We start from the raw sequence: 22,774 nt of genomic DNA, 5'->3' as shown, positions 1-22,774 counted from the left end.
TTCACCAGCACCATGATATATGACATTGATATATGACAGGCGCTGTTGGCACAGTTTGCATTTTACTGAGAGAACTGAGATTATCTCTAATGGTTGGTGGTGGGGTGGGGGTACATCCCACCGGCCCCACAAAAAAACATTGTCAAACGTATACACTTATTATTATTCCCTCTAGAAGCACCGCAATGCTGTGGTATGGCTCATTTAGTGCCATTTATCCCCAGCCTCCCAATGGAACAATCTGCTGAGACACAAGCACCATTTTCCCACAACGACGATTTGACTATAGTAGACTCAATTTCTTTCCATCAAAGATTAGAATCGTTGAATATTCAAGGAATATTCAGACCTTGAATATTCAACGAGGTCTCAATACTATAAGGTAGGGAGACCTCGAATATTCAACGATTCAAATCTTTGATGGAAAGAAATTGAGTCTTGAATAGTCAAATCGTCATTGTGGTGCCCGATCAATCAGTGATGCACCGATTGATCGGGCACTGATCATTATGGGTTGATATACACCCTAAACACCTGATCGGTGATCAGCCAATGAACTTGAAACTTGACCGATTGCAGAAGCCAATCAGGTGTCAATTAGTCACTGAGACAGTAACGTCATCCTGCTTTAACATAATTAATCTGGACTCACCATGAAGGTGTGTTCACTTAACCATAGAAGAAGCTTTCTGTTGACTCGGTTTTAGGATGCAATAACCAGCCTGCATCTAACCGGGTTTCATGTTCCACTTGTTTAATTCGCTTACTTTGCATAATGATTATTTATGTCTAATATTTCAACTTTAGTTTTGGCTCCATTTATTCATCCCAATCTTACAGTTCTTGTTTCCGCGTGTGAAAAAAATGAAAGTAACCACAGGCTATCGCCGACTTGTTTGGCTACTAAATATCATAACACACGAGCCCTGCAGCCTGTGAAATGATGGCCTATGCGAACACAGTTGTACATCTGGATATTAGGCATCACATCACAGGAGGCACAAAGTAGGCTACAAATATCAGCATCTCACATGTAGCCTACACGCAAATGTGGCCGCCTGTCATTATTTTTAATGCAAAAGTGAGAAGGACAACAACAGCCTCTTCTGATCTGTGCCGAGTGTATCACAGGTGACACTGGTACATTTGATCATATGTTGGATTAGATCTGTGTTGGGTTTGTATTATCATACAGGCTGTGGTATTATCTGTTATAGCTCCTTTCCTCAGTGTGTGAGTGAGAGTGTTGGCCCGACTCATTCCAGTAAGCAGTAATCCGCCTGATTCCTTCTCCTTTGTAAGTGATGTTTAATTTATTCAACGTTCCTTCCCATCACAACTTACAGGAGTCCATGTGGCTCCTCGTTTAATTAGTCCAAACTAGACTTCGTAGTGTCCTGTGTTTACGTGCCGTTCTTAAAAGGAACACACCGCATTTCTGTTGACCCAAGAAATGAACAATAACTATCATATAACGCTATCCAACTGAGAACCCTTATATAGTCGGCACACAATGATTTTCATAAGAAACATCCTATCAATATATCTGTCACTATTTAAGAAATGGATGAACGGTATCTGATCGGCCGATTGCACATTCAAAGAGCGGGATCAGCCTAAAAAAAACAGATTCCCTATGAAACGTATTCTTCTTTTTCAGCCTTCCGACTGGCTTCTATCAACCAGCTGAAGGCTCATAGTGAGCGACCAGTGTGATAACCAATAGACGCCTCTGTCGGCATCAGTCCCGCCCCTCTGAGTGGGTGAGAGACACTCACCAGGAACAGCGAGTAGCGGTCGGCGGCAATCAGCTCGTTGATGTGCAGGAAGATCTTGTGGCAGAGCGCTGTGACGTCGAGGTGACTGGACACCTCCCTCACCAGCTCCAGCAGGCGGCGGCATCGGTCCGAACCGCCGTCACCGCTGCCGCTGTTAAGCCCCTCCCCTCTACAGGAAGTAGAACCGGCGTCGTCGTTGACGCCCGACGTCGTCTGCGTCGGCATGGCGCCGAGCTCGCGGTCCGAGCTGCACAGGAAGGTGAGCGACCCCTCGGAGTCTTTGACCACGATGGGTCGCAAGGGGCGGTCGAACTCGGACGCCGAGATCTTGCGGGTGGGGGTCCCGGGCGCGGCGGGGCTGGCGTTCGGGCCGGGGGAGGGGCAGCGGGTGTCGTAGAAGGAGAGGGCGGGCGGGGTGATGGTGGAGGTGGTGATGGTGGTGTTGATGGTGATGGTGGTGTTGGTGTTGGTGCTGCTGGGTGGGTGGTCCGAGGAGGTGGAGGAGGAGTGGTGTTGGTGGTGGTGGTGGGCTCGCTGCAGCGGGGGCGTGTCCTTGGAGGGCTGGATTGTGTGGACGCGTTCGGCGAACCACGAATTCACCATTTCCCTGCAGACACACACAGAAACACAAGCACACACGATTTAGCAGGACAAAACACACACCCGGGGTTGAACGTGACACAGTCGAACGAGATACACACACACACGATTTAGCAGGACAAACACACACCCGGGGTTGAACGTGACACAGTCGAACGAGATACACACACACGATTTAGCAGGACAAACACAACCCGGGGTTGAACGTGACACAGTCGAACGATATACACACACACACGATTTAGCAGGACAAACACACACCCGGGGTTGAACGTGACACAGTTTAACGAGACAAACACACACACACAAACACACACACACACATCAACAAGGGACACACTTGCTTGCACACACATGTGAGAAAGCGAGTTGCGACTGTCGAAAAGCATTTAAAGTACAAAATATGTATGAATGTAAGTGCGAGGATATGTTTCTCTTTGATATGTGATGGATGCTTTCAGTGTGTTTAGGTTGTCGTTTGAAACAGAAAAGCTGCCTCCACCTGCATCACCTTCCCACAGAACACATAAGATAAGTACATAAAGTACACAAGATAGGACACTATCCCAGATGGGAGATCTTAATGTATCCACTGAATGTGCAATTGAATCAATACAACTCGTAAAGAGCGAGAAACCTCCCTGAGCCCAACGGCCTCAAAGGCTGGAGAGTTAATGTAGTGTAAACACATGAGCGGGGAGCCAATCAGCTCTCTGCTTTCATAACGTTCTCACGACGAGAAGAGGAGCAGGTTTATATGTCATCTGTCATTTCTGACAGTTTTTTTTTCATTAACGATTCGTCGGAAAAACGGAATACAAGTGGGGCATAATAATAGACTTCCAGTCAGCAGACCACGAGGAGAGAGAAAGTTTGGGGAAGAGAGGTTTTGTTATGTTGCCGTGGTACTTTAAGTGGTGGGGGGGGCGTAATAGAGCCCCCTACTTGAACGCAATAAACACACAACTGCGGATGTCTGTAAAGATAGGTCTCTGGGGTCTGATTTACTGCCCAGATATGGACAATCAAAGTCTGCCTAGTCCAGATGGCCCTCTATGCAGTACGAATAGGCATCCTCAATGTTACCAAATAGGCAACAATTATGTATGTAATTCAATTGTTTAGCAATATAAACGAATAACGATACACACACATACACACACACACACAATCTCCTCGATACACGAGCGTTTACATATTGGAAATGTCTAATCTAGCATGGGTGCATTTTAAATAAGGAGGGGGAAATTGGGAGTTACTGGGGGAAACGGTAGGTAATGGCGTTTATGATGCAGGAAATTGCTTGGGAACCAAATTTGACCCTCTTGAAGACTAGTACACAAGTATTAAATGAAACGGGTGGACGCACTAAAAATGAATCATTATGGGAACTCGATAACAGGGGCAAACTGAGGCTCAGCGAGAGAGAGAGAGAGAGAGAGAGAGAGAGAGAGAGAGAGAGAGAGAGAGAGAGAGAGACAGACAGAGACAGAGACAGAGACAGAGAGAGAGAGAGAGAGACTGAAGGCGCATTATAAACTGCTCCAAATCCAAGTTATAACCAAATCCTTGATGAGCAGCTCAATAAAAACCCAAAGATAACAACTACCTCTCATCTGAAAAGAACACAGCGACCCGATCAGCTGTTTATCCATTATCCATCCTTTTATTCAACAAACCCGTTTTACAAGGGTACACAGCAATACTGTTTGCACACACGCACGCACGCACACAAACACACACACGCACACACACACACACACACACACACACACACACACACACACACACACACACACACACACACACACACACACACACACACACACACACACACACACAACACACACACACACACACACACTCTCCAAACCCACTCATAAACATAGCAAATCTGAGTTTAACGACCACCGAGCGCCATCCGTTGAAGCCTTGTTTACCTGGAAGCCTTCCTGATAAAGTAGGAGTGGGTGAACTCCAGGTGGTCGTCCAACCATGCTTCAGTCCCGTCGCACTCGGCGGAGTAGCGATCCTCCATCGTCCGTGTGTTTACCTCAGTGCGCTACTTTAGTCTATAGTCCCCATCTATAAGCGATCAACAATCAAACACGTTTTTGCACGATTGCTTTGCTCGTGAAACAAAACAATGGAGGGAGGAAGGGAGACGAATGGTGGTACATGCAGGACTGATGATAATCTCGGGAAGCTTCCTACATGGTGGACGCGTGTTGCAGAGTGCGATTGTTGTCAACGCGTCTGCAGCGCCCTACCTCCTCTCTCTCTCCCTCTCACTCCCCTTTTCCCTCTTTCACTCGCCCTATCTCTCTCTCCCCCCTCTCCCTTTCTCTCTCTTACTCCCCGTTTCCTTATCTCTCCCTCTCCCTCTCCCTCTCTCTCTCTCTCTCTCTCTCTCTCTCGCGCGCGTTCTCTCTCCCTCTCTCGCTCTCTCACTCCCGTTTCCACCCCCTCTCTCTCTCTCTCTCTCTCTCTCCCTCTCTCTCTCTCTCAAGCACTATCCCTCCACGTTCCCTCTCTCTCTCTCTCTCCTTCTCTCTCTCTCTTAAGCACTTTCCCTCCACGTTCCCTCTCTCTCTCTTGCCTTCTCTCGCTCTCTCTCTCTCTCTCTCTCTCTCTCTCTCCCTCTCTAGTATCGCTCCATCTGCAGTGTCAACTGTGAGTCTCAGCAATATATCAATAAATCAAAACGACTAGGCTATATTCATATAATCCAATCTCAAAGTCTCGAGTGATTATAATTAATTAATTCCCGAGGCTGAGGGGGTTCACTTTTCCCACGCTTGAGCACGCGCCGAACTCCTGAGTGGCTATCGAGGCAATTAACAATTAACTCGGGAGACGGTTTTCTAGTCTCGCGTGATCATTTAATTGGCGATTGACATTTTTTTCTCAGTACACTTAGAAAACGATCCCTGTTGTTCTTTCCATGATTCAGTTATTATTATTTTAAAAAAAGAAGACTATCTTTAAAAATCTTGAGTCGCCGGATACGTTCAGATCGCGATACGTGTGTGTCCGAACAAAAAGCCTGATGGCTTTATTGATGGGTGCTAATGGCTTTTCCTCGAAGGTACCTCTCCCCCTCTCCCCCACCTTCTCTCCCGGCTTTAGGTCATGTGATACAGAGGCCATATGCATGCTATATATGATATGGGGGTCTCTGGATGTGCACCGAGGTGGTCTCCATTGTGCACTCAGCTGGGCATCCCCCACACACCCCGAAATCAGTCGTCGGTGTTCGCTTACCAGCAGATGGTAGACCCCCCCCCCCCCCACACACACACTGCCCTACAACATACACACACACACACGCACACGCACACACACACACACACACACACACACACACACACACACGTTATCTCTACCTTGTGGAAGCCAATTGCTACCTTATTTAGCAGTTGGACAATATAATCTGAATGGATATGCAGGTGTACACACACACACTTTAAAAGGCCAGCTCTCAAAAGCAAATCACAACCAAAACAACACACACACTGGATCAGACATTCTTCTCTTTAATTCATCGCCCTCTCTCACTAAAACCCCCCTGAGGGCAGCCCTGTGGCCAGATAAAGAAAGATAAGAAGACTTGTATGTGTACAGTATGTCTGTTAATTTTGTGGTCGCCGTCAAGTGTGCAATTTTTCAGGGCTCACACGCACATACACACACACACGCGCACAGGCACACATTTTCTGAAAGCTTGTCCCAGGTTAGCTTGTGTTTATCTGCACCAGGGCCAAGTGCACATGCACGTTATTTAAAAGGCTTGCCCCATCAGTCACGAGCCTTTCCTGGAAGCATGCGACATACGCCCTTTTCTCTCTGCCGGATGAAACAGTCAGCCCACTGTTGTAAACCTGTCGTTCTCCAAACCCTCTCAGATCACCACAGAGCACCCAAAAAAGAATGTTTCCAAGCGCACCCCTCACCCCCCTTTTGTGGCGAGACCCGAGACGCGAGCATGAGCGCGGGCATGCACTCTGCTGTCATGTTGCAGCACGTCAACCGCGCGGAGCGGACGGTCTGCGCATCCGTGCTAGCAGGCGGTTGAGTTCATAAGCTCATGGTATCAGGGCTGGCTGAACCCGCTGAGTTCAATCACCGTATGATGTGTAGGCCATGCCACCTTGGCTTGAAGCAACCCAGGTTGGATTCCCTACCTATGGTCCGATGCTGTGTCTTTCCCTTTCTCTTCTTCGACCCACTTAACTTTCTCCCTTAACTTTCCAATCCATTAAGACCCTAAAATATTTTATTGCCATTAATGGGAACATATTCAGAAGATAGCTCAAAGAAGACATTGCACACACACTTACACACGCAGAACAAACCAAACCGACGACAAGGGATATAAGCTGGGGAATTTAATGGGTTGAGACAGACTTGTGAGTATTGACCCCTCCCCCCCCCCCCACACACACACACACATATACACACACACACGCACACAGACAAACCCGCCACACACACACACACACACACACACACACACACACACACACACACACACACACACACACACACACACTATGCTTTTCTGCTTCACCTCTTGTCAGTTCTGGGTTTTCCTGAAAGTGGACTTTGCCCTCGGGCAATCTCCTTCTGGAGCCACTCGGTAAACAGTCTGAGAGACTCCAAAAACTGGGAAAGGAGAGGGAGGTAGAAGGGGAGAGGGGTGAGAGGTAGGGAAGGGTAGGGAGAAAGAGAGAGAGAGGGCTAATGGAGAGCCATGGAAAATCTTCCCAAATGACTAAATAGGAAGACACCATTTAGGACATTTGAGATAAAAAGAGAAAAACCGAGTGTAAACTGATTAATCACATACACAAAGCAATAAAACGATACTGATCCAATTTGGGTTGGATTTACTTTCTTTTTCAGTTTTTACAGGGCAGGCCTACTTCGTATAACATCCCAGCGTCGTAAAGACGATTCACTTCATCAAATGAAATGGAGCGCTTTACCGCCGGTCGCGGTTCTGATCCGTCGCCACAAATTTTAAAAGCCATGCCGCGGGCCGGCACCAGGGCCGAAGGGGGGGGTGCTGAATACAGCTGAAGCGATTCAGCCCAGGAGATAAAAAGCTCTTCTCTTTTCAACTTAACCTCGCCATGTGTGTGTGTAAAAAGTATGTCTGTTTGTGAGTGGACCCTATGTTTAATGGCTGCCCTCCATCCAGTTTGAACATTTGAGACAACACAGATGTGTCTCTGTACAGCTTCAGAGCCCAGCTAAGGGGGGGGGGGGGTACTATAGGAATACACATAAATCCAGAAACAAACGGGAACAAGGCTTGTGTGAGCCAGTTTACATATATAACTTGAATTCACATTATCTGCGATGTTTCTGCGAGGCAACAAGACAAGTTGAGCTGAATTATGCCTTTGTCCACCCCCGACGTTGGTATCTGGTCGACTGTTTTCTGTAAACCCGGGCCGCATGAATGACCGTTCATAGGCTGGCTTTTTTTGCAAAGAAAATAAGGGGAAAATCATGGTTTGTTTCAAAGTTTTCCCGTACTAAATTTGGTGGGGTGTAGGGAGGTGGCGAGGGGAGGGGTTGGGAGGGACGGGGGAGGGACGGGGGAGGGACGGGGGACGGGGGAGGGAGGGTGGGAGGACAGGGGAACCTAACAACAAAAAAAGCAATTTCCTGGGTGTCTGAAAGCCCCATCAAACAGTATCAATCACACCCTGAGTCTTTCTTCTGGCTGCTACCTTTGAAATGTTGATATTGCCAGCAAAAACAATCTCCCGACCGTAAGAGAGAGGGACAGAGGAGAAAAGAGAATGAAAGAAACATGGATAGAAAGAGCAATTTCTCTCCATCTCTCTGGGATTATAATTTGGGATTATATTTGGAATTTTGCCTGCACACCTGTGTCAACACAATGGTCTTTGCAGTGTGTGTGTGTGTTTGTGTGTGTGTGTGTGTGTGTGTGTGTGTGTGTGTGTGTGTGTGTGTGTGTGTGTGTGTGTGTGTGTGTGTGTGTGTGTGTGTGTGTGTGTGTGTGTGTGTGTGTGTGTTTTCTATATATGCCTATATAGTAGTGACAGTGTGAACTTTTGTGTTTGGGCGTCTCTGTCTGATTGTGCCTGTGTCTTAAAACCATAGACACATATTGGAAAACATCCAAAATATCCCCAAGTGTCACCAGTTTGATCAGAACACAGAGGCCAATAAGAGAAGGCATACCAGAACCCTCTGGTCCCCCTCCCCTCAGAAGATGAGTGATCTCTGCCTATCTCCTCCCCTGACCCGTGACTTCTTGGTAAGTACTATGCAGTATGCAGATGACACTGTGCTTGAGGACACTGGTGAGCTATACACAGGGTGCGATTTGTGAAAAAACCAGAGGGGGGGATAATTTTGAGAAACATTTTAAAATGTTTCAAAATGAAGACGGACCCTGTGTATTTTGATTGTTAATTATTACAATGTAATGGTGAAAATACTTTGGGTGGGGGGGATAATTTTTATCCCCACCGAGGATAAAAATAATTCAGCAGAGGGTAGGACGTGTAAACCAGAGGGGGGGATAATCCCCACCATCCCCACCGGCAAATCGCACCCTGGCTATACAACCAGAATCAGTTTTCCTCTTCTAATGAACCAACACATCTTCACCGACTACATCAAAATTGGGGTCTTACAAATTATGTAAGAGCCCAAAAAGCAGACAAAGATGGAAGACACGTAGAAAATAGAGCTGTTGTTTCAGCCACAGTATGGGGTGTCTGCTTTTATCTCGGGAGGGATTGGAACAGAAGAACACAAACCCCGAGAGATCGGGTTCAACCTGTCTGCCTCCTTTGATGATAACGTTTCAGGATTATACGTATTATTTGTTATTTCACTATATCATAAAGTTTCTGTTTTTGTATGATGTGAAACAAATGATAAACTGCCAAAGCACCAAAATGATCATCATCAGCCTGATGCAGACCAGCTTCATTCTGAGACAACCGGATCCTCATCACAGCTGGCATTAACATGCATCTCCTGCGTCGAGGAGGGTCTCCAGTGCCCACTTTGGATGGCTCAGAGTGCAGTTTAACATATCGCCACTTGTTGATCTCTCTGAGAACCAAACCAACAAGGCTGGTGGCTCCTGGCTCCCGCTTCACCATCTGGCCCGCTCCAGTCAATGAATTATCATTAACACTGATGCATAGTTATTTAATCATAATTAAATCATCTTCAGTGAAAAACAGATGAATTGATTTTAACCTAACTTCATTACATGTAAAATATACACAGTTAAATATTGGCAGGATTTAAAATTGATAATGCAATTTTTCTAAATAAGAAATTGCATTCATAATTTGATTATGAAATCAATGCGGAAAAGGATAGGCCTGCGATAACACACCAAATTACCATGACAGCACAGCTTTGTGATATGGCAGCGTCTGCCTCCATACCCCAGGACAGACGGTAATTCATTCATCATTCAATTATGTTATTATATTCATAATATTATGTTCAATTATTTATGTACTGACATTTTTTCATGATACATTTCTCTGAGATGTATCATTATTTAATGTGTGTTGGTTGCAAATAAAAGTAATATTAACGTATTTCTAAACTGTGTCCTGATTCAGTGTTTGTTCCTGCTGATGAAGTTCTACCCCGGTGCTGAGGGGCTGAAGCTCCCATCAGGGGTATTTATACCGTGCAGCCTGGCACTACCGCCAAACTAGGTTTTGGTATTCGCCTGTGCAGAAGAAACACTGTGCCAAGCTAGTTCTGCACTAGTCCAAACTTATATTGATATTTCTGAAAACACATTATTCCCCCTCAGTTTTCAAACAAATTCCCATTGACTCAGATGGTGATGTAGAAAATGTCTCCGTCTACAAGAGGGACGGATCAACCCTCGATGGGCTTCTTCCACTTGAGCGTCAAATACCACAACACAGCATATTGGTTTAAACAGGTGCGAGCTGGAGCTGCTGCTAAGAGTTACACTTGCAAATTGAGACACCTCCACCCTCCAAGTCCAGGGTGGACTTTTGGACACCAGAATGAATATCACTAGTTTAAAGTGACCTGAAACACCGTTGTCGTGTCATTTGATTCATGCCTGTGATTCACGAGGAGTGGCTCTCGACACACGACACCGGACTCTACCTCTCCAACGAAGGAGTCACATTAGTGGGTTTGATTTCTCTGTGACTTCTTCAGTTTGAATTAAGATTATGTTAAGGTTAAGTGTATCGTTAGCCTCATAGCATAATTGCCTCTGTCATATTTTGGCCATATTGTGATCTCTAACATAACTCTACTCTCCTAACGCTGCTGATTCACTGTACCTCATTGACTATATCCAAAGCCAATAAGAGTTCTTTTTACATTCCATAATCACTATCTGCCTGTCATCTATTTAACTTTGGCATTTTTTTACGCTTAATACAAGATGAACCGTATGATATGACTTAGGCAATGATCCAATGAGGCTTGCTCGACCTAACCAGCAGCTGATGCCGGTCTGCCTTCCTCTCCCTTTCCCCTCACTAGTAGGGCGACTGCGGGGCCCTGAACCCTGACACCAACATGCTGCTGTGACAATGAGACCCTGAGGGGTGTGCAGCAACCACACGTCTCACATCACAGCTCATGCTATGCGGCCTACAAAGCAACAGCTATCCATCAATCGGATTAGTTCTTCAATGTTTATTTCAATGATAATGGCCTTTTGTGTGAGTGACTATTAAGAATAAGTGTGTGTGAACTGACCCTACCAATGTTGATTCATAACGGCTCCGCCTTTGTTGAATCTTTTATTAAATTCCAAGTCTTCTTGGTTTCTGTCTCTTCCAGAGGAAGGAGTCGAATGCCGTGACAGTGGATTATAGTCATTTGTCAGGGTCATGAGCAACGACCAAATGTATTTTCCTTTTTATATTCCTTATTTTCATCTCCTCTCCCCCTATGTATCCCTCTTGGACCTGTTTCATGGGAGCTGTCGTTTCAGTCCATGACCTTTTGAAGATAATACTTTATCAGATCTCTCTTTAGCACCTCTCTCCAGTGCCTCCAATACAATATTCACATCTCCAAATAATTGCTGGGATCAGGGAGTAAGTGTGTTGCAATCTGTGGGAGAATGTATGTTTGCATGTACAAAGCATTCTGTTCCCCATTCAGAAACCTCCTGGGAGACAATCCAAGCCTGAACTTTTGTCCTTCTGACAGCATTGACAGATATACAGATAGGTCCCGGTTATTTTAAGTTACCGGCTAGTGGCAATATTATACATTGAGATTTAAATGTCAAATGCTGATGTTTAGCTTCATATTTTATTATGTTATGTCTGATTTTTTCATGAAGATTTTAATGTTGGTTTTCAAAAATAACGTTCTTACTTAGAAATTATGTTAATCTTATTTATAAAGAACTGCTGAATAAATATGTATGCAAATAATTGTTGTTGTTTATCATTTAACTGATTCAAGTTTTACCGGAGGGGTATATAAGTGGAGTACAGTATTTTATAATTGTATTTTAACTGTACATTTACAGTAAACCAGATAAAATACAGGTTAGTTTATGTTTAAACCTGCTTATAACTGTAAATCAACAGCATCATACAGCTAAATGTAAGTGATTTGGGCCGTCGTTTACTGTGAAATCTTATCCTAATGTATATTTATGTAATTTTACACTCGCATATAGCTAACTAAATAAATTTATTTTAATTTACTGTGAATATATTATGGTAAAGTCAGTGTTTTGAACTAAACAGTATAAACAAACTAAAAAAAATCATGGCAATCATGGCAACTAACATTCTAATATAATATCACATATTCTTACTTTCTTAAAGTTGTGACTAAATGCTAGGTCCAAAAATGTCCAGCATCCATCTTTTAGATGATAATAGCTTTTCTCCTCCAATTGGCTGGTAATTCTCTCCATCCCCCTATATCTATATGAGATGTGCTTTCCGGATTCGAATTACAATCTCAATTTATGGCAGTTTCCAGGATAGAAATGGCCCTCATCATTCTTTAAAAAGGGACGTTTCCATCTGGGAAGCCTCTATCAGTTTTGTGAGGTAATAGGAATTGATTAACTGTAGCACTGTAGTGCCTTCAGTGACCTTGTCCTGAACTCGAAATATTAGCAAAAGACAGAAATAAGACAGCAAGAAACAGCACCATCTACAGGGAAAACACGGATAATTGACATTACAAAGCACTGCCATGGACCCAATCAGCAAACAGCAAAGTCCTATTACAGGATCAATTATTGGTATATATTAGTGTCTGTGTTGTTGAATGAATGAAGGAATGCACTCTATTGGTCGTAACCAAAGGGTATGGGCAAAAACCTCAGCTTATATCAAGCCCTGCTAACTTGTTTACATCAAACCACAGTCAATTTACCTAGTTGAACTGTCACCTTCTCCATTAGCCACTGTAAACAGTCGTCTGAACAGAACATGTTGTTATCATCTGAGAGAATTACATATTTTAATATATTGGACACTACAAACTGTTTGTTGTTTCTTTACATGCACATGCACGGTTAAGTTATGACCGAGCACTTATGTGTGTGAACTTGGACGTCAAAAAGTCAAACAGTGGAACAGCAAAGGACAGAAAATAGTGTGTCATGGAACACAATCGTTTTTTAATGTATGTTTGTGCGTGTGTGCATTTGTGTGTGTGTGTGTGTGTGTCCGTTTGGATGTTGTTTAGATAACCAAACAACATTTTAAGTCCCTTGGGTATCACACACACACAAACACACACACACACACACACACACACACACACACACACACACACACACACAAACACACACACACAAGCACACACACACACATACGCATGCACACATACATACATTCACATAGCTCTCTCCTGAAAATGAAATCATTGCAGAATTAGCGGAATAAATAAAGACAAATAGGTCTTTCATTCAGCAAAGCCACACTCAAAATAAGTTATTGAGTGTCTCGGTATTATAATGTTTTCTTAGTATCACTCATTATATCACCCAACATATCCCAGCGTAGAGTATGCAAATATTCCGTTTGTGGGGTATGGAAAAAAATCTGGTGGATAAAATATGTATATGTTGCTATTCGATGTTTAATGCTAGGTAATTTATCTTAGAAGCCATTTATGTCATATTTATTGTAATTCTCCTCTGGCCCGGACAGCAATTAATAAATCAAATGACAAAAAGAGACGCTATCTGTGGCCTACATTTCTACCTACCTACCCTGCTACCTGCGCACATTCTCGCTGTGCAATCATTGCTGATGACAAGAGTCACACAAGACAAACACATTACTAAGGCTAGCGGAGCAGTCTTGTGTTTTGGGGTTTTGGTTTTAGAGGGTAGGCCTGAAGGGATGGATGGGATTAATTTGACACTTTCAAAAAGTATTTACTCTCCGAATTGCCCGGCCTAGCTTGAGGACAGGCAGTGGTATAGCTCAGATGATAATACATATTGAAATAACATCATGGTTGGAGTTAAACATTAAACACAACAGGAGATACTCTGATACAATAGCACTGCAACTCAATGTGGTAGGCCTTTGGTTGAACCCACAGGGCCGGACTGGGACAAAGGGGGCTTACGGTTTGACAGCAAACACATCAATCAGCTCTCCATATTTGGCAGCACCGGTCTGAAGGGCATGTCTTATTTTGGCCGTCAATTGGTCTCCGCCTCCCTTGTGTTTCGTCTTATCTAGTTTGGCACTACTCCTTCAGATGTGTTTAATGAAGGCATTGGGCCGAAAGAGGAGGGGTTTCAATGTGTGAATGGAGCAGCCCAGGTTATATTAAGAAAGAAGAACCAGCCGATCTACATGTTCCGAAAGCCAATCGGGCCACACAATGATTCAAAACAGGTTGTGTCGTCCGCCCAAAAGCCCCCGCTATTCCAAGTTTAGTTATTCAAATAGCAGGTGAAACCATTCAACCAAGAACGTTCTCAATCGTTCTTGACACGATTGCCACTGATCTATGCAGTGCAAAACTCCAGTGAAATCAAGTTGACCACCCTTCCTCTGTTGTTCATTTGAACCTCTTGAGAATTACTGTAGCTTCTCATTCATGAATCCTTCTGTGATTATGTGTGTCTAAGATACTGCTCCTTAGGTTCCATTAACAGCAATAAAGAGATGAAGAAGAGATTAGTAGACTTCTTTAATATAATTGAGCTTGAATTTAATGAGTCATTTTATCAATATTTTAAAAGTAGGATCAACTCTCATCATTGTGTACCCCTGACTTATTTATGTCTTGGATAGGGTGAAGAGAAAAATGTGAGATGAGTCAGAGGATTTTATGGAACTGGTCTAAATCCCATGTATGAGGCACACAATGTCATTATTGTATACCTCCGATCTCATTTATGTCTTTCACAATGGTTTGTTGCCATTTATCGCACAACAAGTCCCAACTGACAGTTGTCGTCATACTCCTGATAACTTTAGTAAATTGAGCCCCAGTCTTGGACAGCATTCAGGGCCCAGGGAACTGTTTAATGGCAATCTTTAAGATAGAAGCACTGCAATGCAAGCCAATCGTCTGAGGCCTACATTAAGCCTTACTGCTTTGTGTTTTCAGAAAAGTTTGCATCCACAGTAATATTGTGTAGTAAGTATGCCATATACTGCCAGTGTAACCTTTCATCTCAATCATGCAAAAATAACAAAAGAATAAGAAACTCAGGAGCCTGAGTACAACAAGTGGTGCTGACTGCAGAGCCAAATTGGTGGAGCTTGACGTCCGGCTCAACCTCTCTGGGCCTAGCCCAGCTGGTTTTACGATAGCCAATCAACCGGTAATGGTTAAGGTTATGGTTTAGGATTTAAAGTGTCAGTGATCTCACTGTTTCAGCTAGAATTCGAACATTTAAAAGAAATGTGTTCTAGGAGAGTACTAGGAAGGATGTTACGACCCAGTGCAACTTTGTGATACTTTTTAGTACCGTCGTTGTGTTTGAGCGTTATAATGAGCGACGTCGTATATGACACGCACCACACACCGTGGCGTTATACTGAGAAGCTTTCTCTTTTTCCCTCACCCATCCTCAGACGCAGAAATAAACCGCTGCTCAGAAGGAGCTCCACACATCCACACACACCGTAGCGTTATACTATAAGAGTCCGGGAAGCTTAACACTCTCTCGGATGCCACAGTCAGCCGCTGCCCAGGCAGAGCTCGCTCTCCGGTGCTAAGAGAGTTCCATATCGCGTACGTTCTAATCCAGCGTGTCGTCAACGTTTTAAAAAAGCTACGGTTTCGCCTGTCAAAAAACTCCACTCTGTTTTAAAAGTCTCAGTTTTCAGTGTGTGTGTGTCAAGTGTGTTTATAAATGTGTCTGTGTGCTTTGGGTGACACGTTTGGCACCCGGGGATCGTAAGGAGAAATGGATCACCCTGCCTCCAACATGGTATCTCCGCCCGTGACATGCTAGTAGATGAAGACACAGGGCTGAACTCCCTGGATTCCCACACACCCCCTTGCTGGCATGGCTTAACTTAATTTACCCCCCTGATGCGGACATCAGCCCCCACCTTTGCTGGTCTGGCTGATGAATAGCTGGCATTAGGTGTTTGGTGGGTGGGTGGATGGATGGGCTGGGGGGGGGGGGGGGTGTTGGTGGGGGGGGAAACAGCCAGGGGGCATTCATCATCATCTCTGGGGGAGGTCTGGTGTCTGGCCAGGTGCCTGCGTTTGTGGTCTGGTACACGGGCAGAGAAAGCACCAACGCACCCTAAGCTAATACCAAATTGGCTAGCGTGTTGTTGCCGGTGTTGTGGTTCATCCTGTTGTGAGTCGCATCTTAGCACGGCTGGCACAGTATTGGTAAATATTAATGAGCTATTTTGCCAAAGTGTCACTGTCAATAAACCTTGGGTCATTGTATGGTTGTGGCTATGAGATACTGGTAATTATAGAAAATGTAATGGCTGTAATTGGGTTGTGGTTAAAAAGATATCAGATGAAAGTTTTTCCTAACATTTAATTATGTAATGCATTAACAGGATGTTGCTCATAGTGACATCAATACTTATTTTGGGGTTTGTAGCAAACTGAGTGTGTGGGTAGTATTTATAAGTATTTTTCATCTACAAATCTACTTTTTCATTGTTTGTTTTGTGTTCCTGTATTGCACTCCATTAGCTACAGCACAGTTCACTCATCATAGAAACATCAAGCGAGAATATTAACTTTCACACAACCACATTAGTTGTGAACTTCTAACTCAGAAACCAATCTCCACTGAGCTCGTAGGCTATTTTGCAAGGTGACGCAAAGGAATCTCGCACACAGCTAATCCCTGGTGCGACCACAGGCTTACTGTTAGCATAAACACTCATCCACGACTCAATTATCGCTCTTGAGTTAGGAAGACAGGAATGTCGCTCTCGGCCTCCAATGCTTATGAGAACAGATATTCTGGTCGTGGCCATTTTAAGTAAATTATTCACCTTCTGCCACAAGACCTTATTCTGTTTAAGGCTTCTGAAGATTTATTGAATTAATTGCCACAGTAACATAAACGTCTGCGAGCCGTGCGGATGACAACTCACTTTAGCGGAGCGGAAATGTGTGTCCCTATATTTAGCACACTAGCCAGCTATAGCTAAACTCTGGCCTAACAGTCATAGATCACGCTTGCAACTACAGAGAAGATGGCTTTCTTGACAACTCGACTTATCATGCTGTTGTGCAGCACCGTTATCTAAACTTTCTACATTCAATGGCTGGAGATAGAAAACAGAGTCCATGCACATATCCACGTTAGCGGGACAAGCATCGAGTGTATAAAAAAGTACGTATTGTAGTAAGTATTGCAACCAAAAACACTCATGTCCACTGTCCAGCCTTTATTCATAGGATGCCCAGGGGCAAAGATTTAACCTCATCTGAAAATCCACAATCAAAACCTTTGGCAGGACTCAACCAACACAAATTGCAGCTGATTTAGCTCCAGGCCAAAAAGAAAGGAATGCTACTTGTTCCAAATAATATCTTATTATAAGGCTAATAAGATCCACATAATAACACAATTGCCCAGTTCTTTTTTCCTTTATCCCTCTGCTGCAGTGCTTGGTCCCCTTGTGTCCTCTCTGTGTTATTGAGTCTTTGTGATTGTTATTTGACTCACATTGTTGAGCACCATCTCTACAACAACTATAAAATGAAGAGGCCTTCACAACAGGCCCTTCGACCAGATACCCGGAGCATCCCGCCTCGATAGCAAAGCAGGAACGACCACTGGCCTCTGGTTGCAATAGTTAACAGTTGCAAAATTCTGTATAGTTTCAAACAAATTAGGTATAAATTAAACAGCGGCCACGGTACACTTAGTTATTCAGGGGGATCCGGTGGACAGTTACTCAATCTGTAAGCCAAACCTTGATAAATGTTACATGAAACATGGATGAAAAATGTATCTTATACTTTCACAGTGGCCTACAGAATACTCAGACCATTAGATGACATGACGTTACAATTAAACTGGAACATGAAACTGCTTTTTCCACATCTGTTCTCTTCAGTCCTTACTTTCCTACTCGTCCCAAGCAAAGCTTTTTGAATAGCTCACTAGCCTGCAAAATCTTGCGACACTGGTGAGCTCGAAATGTTGTGATAAACACAATGAGAACTCAAACCAACCCCCTCTAGAGGAGCGGGGGACTCACGTGACCTGGACACAACATGTCTCCCGCCGGCTACACCGAGACCGGTGTCAGTCGGTCACTCATCAGAAGTGAAAGAAGGCGAAAAAAGAAAGCAGTAGAGAGAAGAGTAAGGGTCAAAGGGTAAAGGAGGGAACAAAAGAGTGAAATATAAAGAACTGCCTGGGCAGTTAAACATCTCTACAGATTCAATATAAACACATCTGTGACGTTTCATTTTTTCCCCTCCCCATAATGCAACTGTCCCACTGAGAGTGATGAAAAGCACATGGCCTTTGCTTACATGTTCCCATTATAAAGTAATAACTTTGACGCCGGTTCCATATGCAGAATCCAGATGAAGCTGGAAAGGCAGAACGATTAATCAAACTGTTAGATTTAACTAGGTATTCTCCTCTCTCTCTCTCTCTCTCTCTCTCTCTCTCTCTCTCTCACTCTCTCTCTCTCTCTCTTCAGAGAAAGAGCAATATTCCTTAAACAACCATTGGCAGAAGCGATTTGCTTGTATCACAGGTTGGAGGTGGGAACTGGACTTTTAAAGTGGTCCTATAGTCGAGGCATACACACTGAAAGTGTGGATTAGAACAGTTGAATAGTTGAAATGCCAATGGCAAAGTTAAACTTCCCCTGTATTATCACAAACAGTTTTGCAGTACAATATTTGTCCTTTGATTTGCTTTCAGGTGCTCAGAGCGGAGTTATCTTAGTTATCTCCATAATGTGTTTTAGTTTTATCTGAACTGTTAGTTTTGTTGTGTCAACAAGCTTTGTGTTCCAGTCTTTTACTGTCCAGATAATACTTAGACTTTCCCCTTTACAGCAAATTCTCAGGCCTACATCCCCAATCTCATGGGACAATACTGTGCAAAACAATAGCGTTTACATCAGAATGTATCATGGGACTTTTTGTTGCCAATTATCCATAATTTTGTGATGACTCAAGAGAGTACTAAAGTAAAATCTTTGTATAAAGGTAAATATACCATAACCTAGGCTTATCAAACTTGTGTTTTGCGACATCTCTGGCAAATATGTGAAAAGGTTTCGAACATAACAAAGACCTCCATAAGGACAAATTATCTCACAATTACTTCACGATTAATTACTAAACAAAAAACAACACCAGAACACCATTACTACAAATGACATTCCTATGCTCCTTAACTTCTGAAAAGGAGGTGGTCACAGCAATGTGGCACGATGTACAAGCCCTATAAGCAGAAAAGAAATGTCTCTATTATTCAATAAAGCATTGTGTATCTGTGGAGAATGAGGAACAGCCCTGATAGTAGACAGTCAACAGGTTAGCCTAGCTAGTCTAGTTTACGCTAGCCGTTGCTCTGACTTCAGTGATAACTAGAAGAACATTAATTAATAATAATAATAATAATAATAATAATAATAATAATAATAATAATTACAATAAATAATACAAAAAAGATGGCTATCAAAAAAAAATTCATAAAAGCAACCCCCCACACCCCCCAAAAAATGGAAAAGCACTGGACATAGAAAAAATATATAACAAAAATATGAGCATAGGAATTTGTCATCAAAGTTTCAGGTCAGACAAAAAAAAAACACCTTACCCGGCAAATCGCCCCTGGGTAACATTTCCATTTTACGGCACCACTTGCGGCTCATGCGTAACCCCGGTAATTGTCCACTGGCTGTCGGGGTCAAAGGTCAGAGTTCCGCTGCCTCCTAAACGAGCCCCTTAGCGCGACCCAACTGTTGTTGTTGGATAGTACACTTCTGTGAACCCCAAGTCCCACGACCTCAGCGAGTGGGATTCACTCTTTGGTGGATTTGACGGCACCCAACCACCCAGCAAGTGACTTCTTTAGAAGCAGCAGCAGCAGCAGCAGCAGCAGCAGCCACAGCCTTGTGTTTATTTAGGTTGGTCTCTATGGTCACATGGGCTGGGCCAGAACATGAAAGAGAGAAGGGTAGAGAGCTACCGGCTGGCCAGCAGCGCCACTGTGGACGTCGTAAACCAGGAGCTCCCAACCTATTTTGTTCCAACGACAAACGGCGTTTTCACAAAACAAGTTGGAGGACCGGAAGTCGATTTGAATGACTTCATTTTGAGATGCATCTTTTTTAAACAAAGGAAATGGCTGTTTTTCAAGATTATTTGTCATATTCACAACAATTAAAGCAACAGCAATGAAATGCCTGAGTATCAGGCTCCCTTCAACAATGGAAATACATATATAGAACTACAATTTATAAGAGAAACACAAGAAAAGTCACAAGAAAAATCGGTCAACAAAAGTGCAAAGACACAGTGCATTTACAGTGCTTAATTTACAGTGGTTTAGTTGCATATTGATTGATTTGATGTCTTTGTGTTGGAGGAAATAACATGACTCATATAGCCTAAGTTATAAAATCTGACATAAAAAAGGAAAATTATAATATTATATAATAACCGGGGGTTGGGAACCCCAGCGATAAATAGTCCTGGATACATATGTATATAATTCCCACAGACGTGAAAAGTCTTTAGAAGCTCCATAAGGAGGGGATTGCATGCAGTCCCGGGATAGCAGAGCTCCCCTAATCCCTGATTTTTGTTGCATTTGGTTGCCACTCTTCTTTGGCTGCAGAGTAGGGCTGAACGGTTCACTTCAGGGATAATTACACTCAAAGATTGTTCCATTATGCGCTGAATTATTATAGCCGCATTACCGCGCAGAGCCAAGTCGTCGACATGCAAAGTGACGGTGGTGAGAGTGCGCACTGCCAGCTGTAACTTTTGAAGCATACTCACTTCATAGCAGCAAATTAATCTTTGTAGATCAAGGAGTATAATACACACAGAAAACACGCACACACGAGCACACATGCTAGATTGGACCCCCATCGTAGTCTGGTACTCACCCCATGACGACCGATCTTCACTGTCACGCACAGTTGCGCGCACACACACACACACACACACACACACACACACACACACACACACACACACACACACACACACACACAGATGCCCAAACAAAACAACTACTCCCAATTCTTCTGAGTTGTTTCTTCTCACTGTGTGGTGTTGGTAGGTTTCTAACTTTCTTCACCTAAACTTTCTTGCCACAATCGACAAGTCCTGCATTCATTTTGGGAAGATAGGAAGACGAGCGAGAGAGAGAAAGTGAGAAAGAAAGGAGGAAAAGGGGGAGACATGGAGGGAGGGAGAGGTGGGAGGAGAAGTATAATTACTCTCTCTCTGTCATGATGGGGACTTCTTTCCTTGCTTGTTAAATCCAAAGCACAGACCAAGACCCAGACACACACACACACACACACACACACACACACACACACACACACACACACACACACACACACACACACTAAAGTCCACACGCCTCTTGGAGTCTCGACAGACTATGCCAGGGGAGTGTGTACTGGGACTGTGTTTCTGTATTTATCTCTCTCACTCTCTAAGACACAGAGGGATGTTCATCACCCAAACACACATGTGGATTGTTTCTGTCACATGGGAAGGCGGGAACATTAACCTTAAAGGCCAATCAGAGGAGACGCACACCAGGGAATGGCCAAGGTCAACAGAGGTCATAGACCACCAGGAGCTGAACCATCCCTCCAAAACCTTATAGAAAATAATATAATAATAAATATAGTTGCAAGCAACCATGACGGGGTCCTACTGTATTACTCTATGACTGACCGTGTGACCGTATAACCGACAGTATGACAGTATGACCGACAGTATGACCGTATGACCGACCCTATGACCAGGGTGCGATTTGCCGGTGGGGATGGTGGGGATTATCCCCCCCTCTGGTTTACACGTCCTACCCTCTGCTGAATTATTTTTATCCTCGGTGGGGATAAAAATTATCCCCCCCACCCAAAGTATTTTCACCATTACATCGTAATAATTAACAACCAAAATACACAGGGTCCGTCTTCATTTTGAAACATTTTAAAATGTTTCTCAAAATTATCCCCCCCTCTGGTTTTTTCACAAATCGCACCCTGCCTATGACCAACAGCATGACTGTATGACCGACAGTATGACTGTATGACCGACAGTATGAATGTATGACCGACAGTCTGACCGACAGTATGACTGTATGACCGACAGTATGACCAACAGTATGACTGTATGACCGACAGTATGACTGTATGACCGACAGTATGACTGTATGACCGACACTGTGACTGTATGACCGACAGTATGACTGTATGACCGACAGTATGACCAACAGTATGACTGTATGACCGACAGTATGACTGTATGACCGACAGTATGACTGTATGACCGACAGTATGACCAACAGCATGACTGTATGACCGACAGTATGACCGACAGTATGACTGTATGACCGACACTATGACTGTATGACCAACAGTATGACTGTATGACCGATACTATAACTGTATGACCGACACTATGACTGTATGACCGACAGTATGACCGACAGTATGACCAACAGTATGACCGTATGACCAACAGTATGACAGTTTGACCAACAGTATGACTGTATGACCGACAGTATGACTGTATGACCAACAGTACGACCGACAGTATGACCGTATGACCAACAGTATGACTGTATGACCGTAGACTGATTAGAGTATATTTTGAGAAACTTCCGTACTTGGAGGTATGGTGAGCTTGGTCGGTATGGTAATATGGCATTGGTATGCCTTAAA

At 43.8% G+C, this 22,774-nt stretch overlaps 1 protein-coding gene across 4 annotated transcripts in view; it reads right to left on the bottom strand.

The window, feature by feature from the left end:
- The window catches only part of pde5ab (phosphodiesterase 5A, cGMP-specific, b), a 56,583-nt gene extending 36,838 nt beyond the window's left edge, over positions 1 to 19,745 (bottom strand). For 2 of the 4 annotated variants that reach the window (XM_079758479.1, XM_079758480.1), the window contains exons 1-2: positions 4,319 to 4,608; positions 1,779 to 2,385 (exon numbers count right to left, since the gene is read on the bottom strand). In XM_079758479.1, the coding sequence (XP_079614605.1) occupies positions 1,779 to 2,385; positions 4,319 to 4,416 (705 nt within the window). In that variant the 5' untranslated portion in view covers positions 4,417 to 4,608. Of the gene's footprint in view, positions 1 to 1,778; positions 2,386 to 4,318; positions 4,609 to 6,948; positions 7,036 to 19,677 lie in introns of those variants that run through there. The other 2 variants (XM_079758481.1, XM_079758482.1) reach the window with 2 other exon arrangements.
- Between the last annotated feature and the right edge of the window lie 3,029 nt (positions 19,746 to 22,774).

Source organism: Pollachius pollachius (genome assembly GCF_949987615.1).
Source record: "Pollachius pollachius genome assembly, chromosome: 20".
Classification (NCBI taxonomy): domain Eukaryota; kingdom Metazoa; phylum Chordata; class Actinopteri; order Gadiformes; family Gadidae; genus Pollachius; species Pollachius pollachius.
Note: the sequence above shows the minus strand (reverse complement) of the source record. Positions and strands in the feature narration are given on the sequence as shown.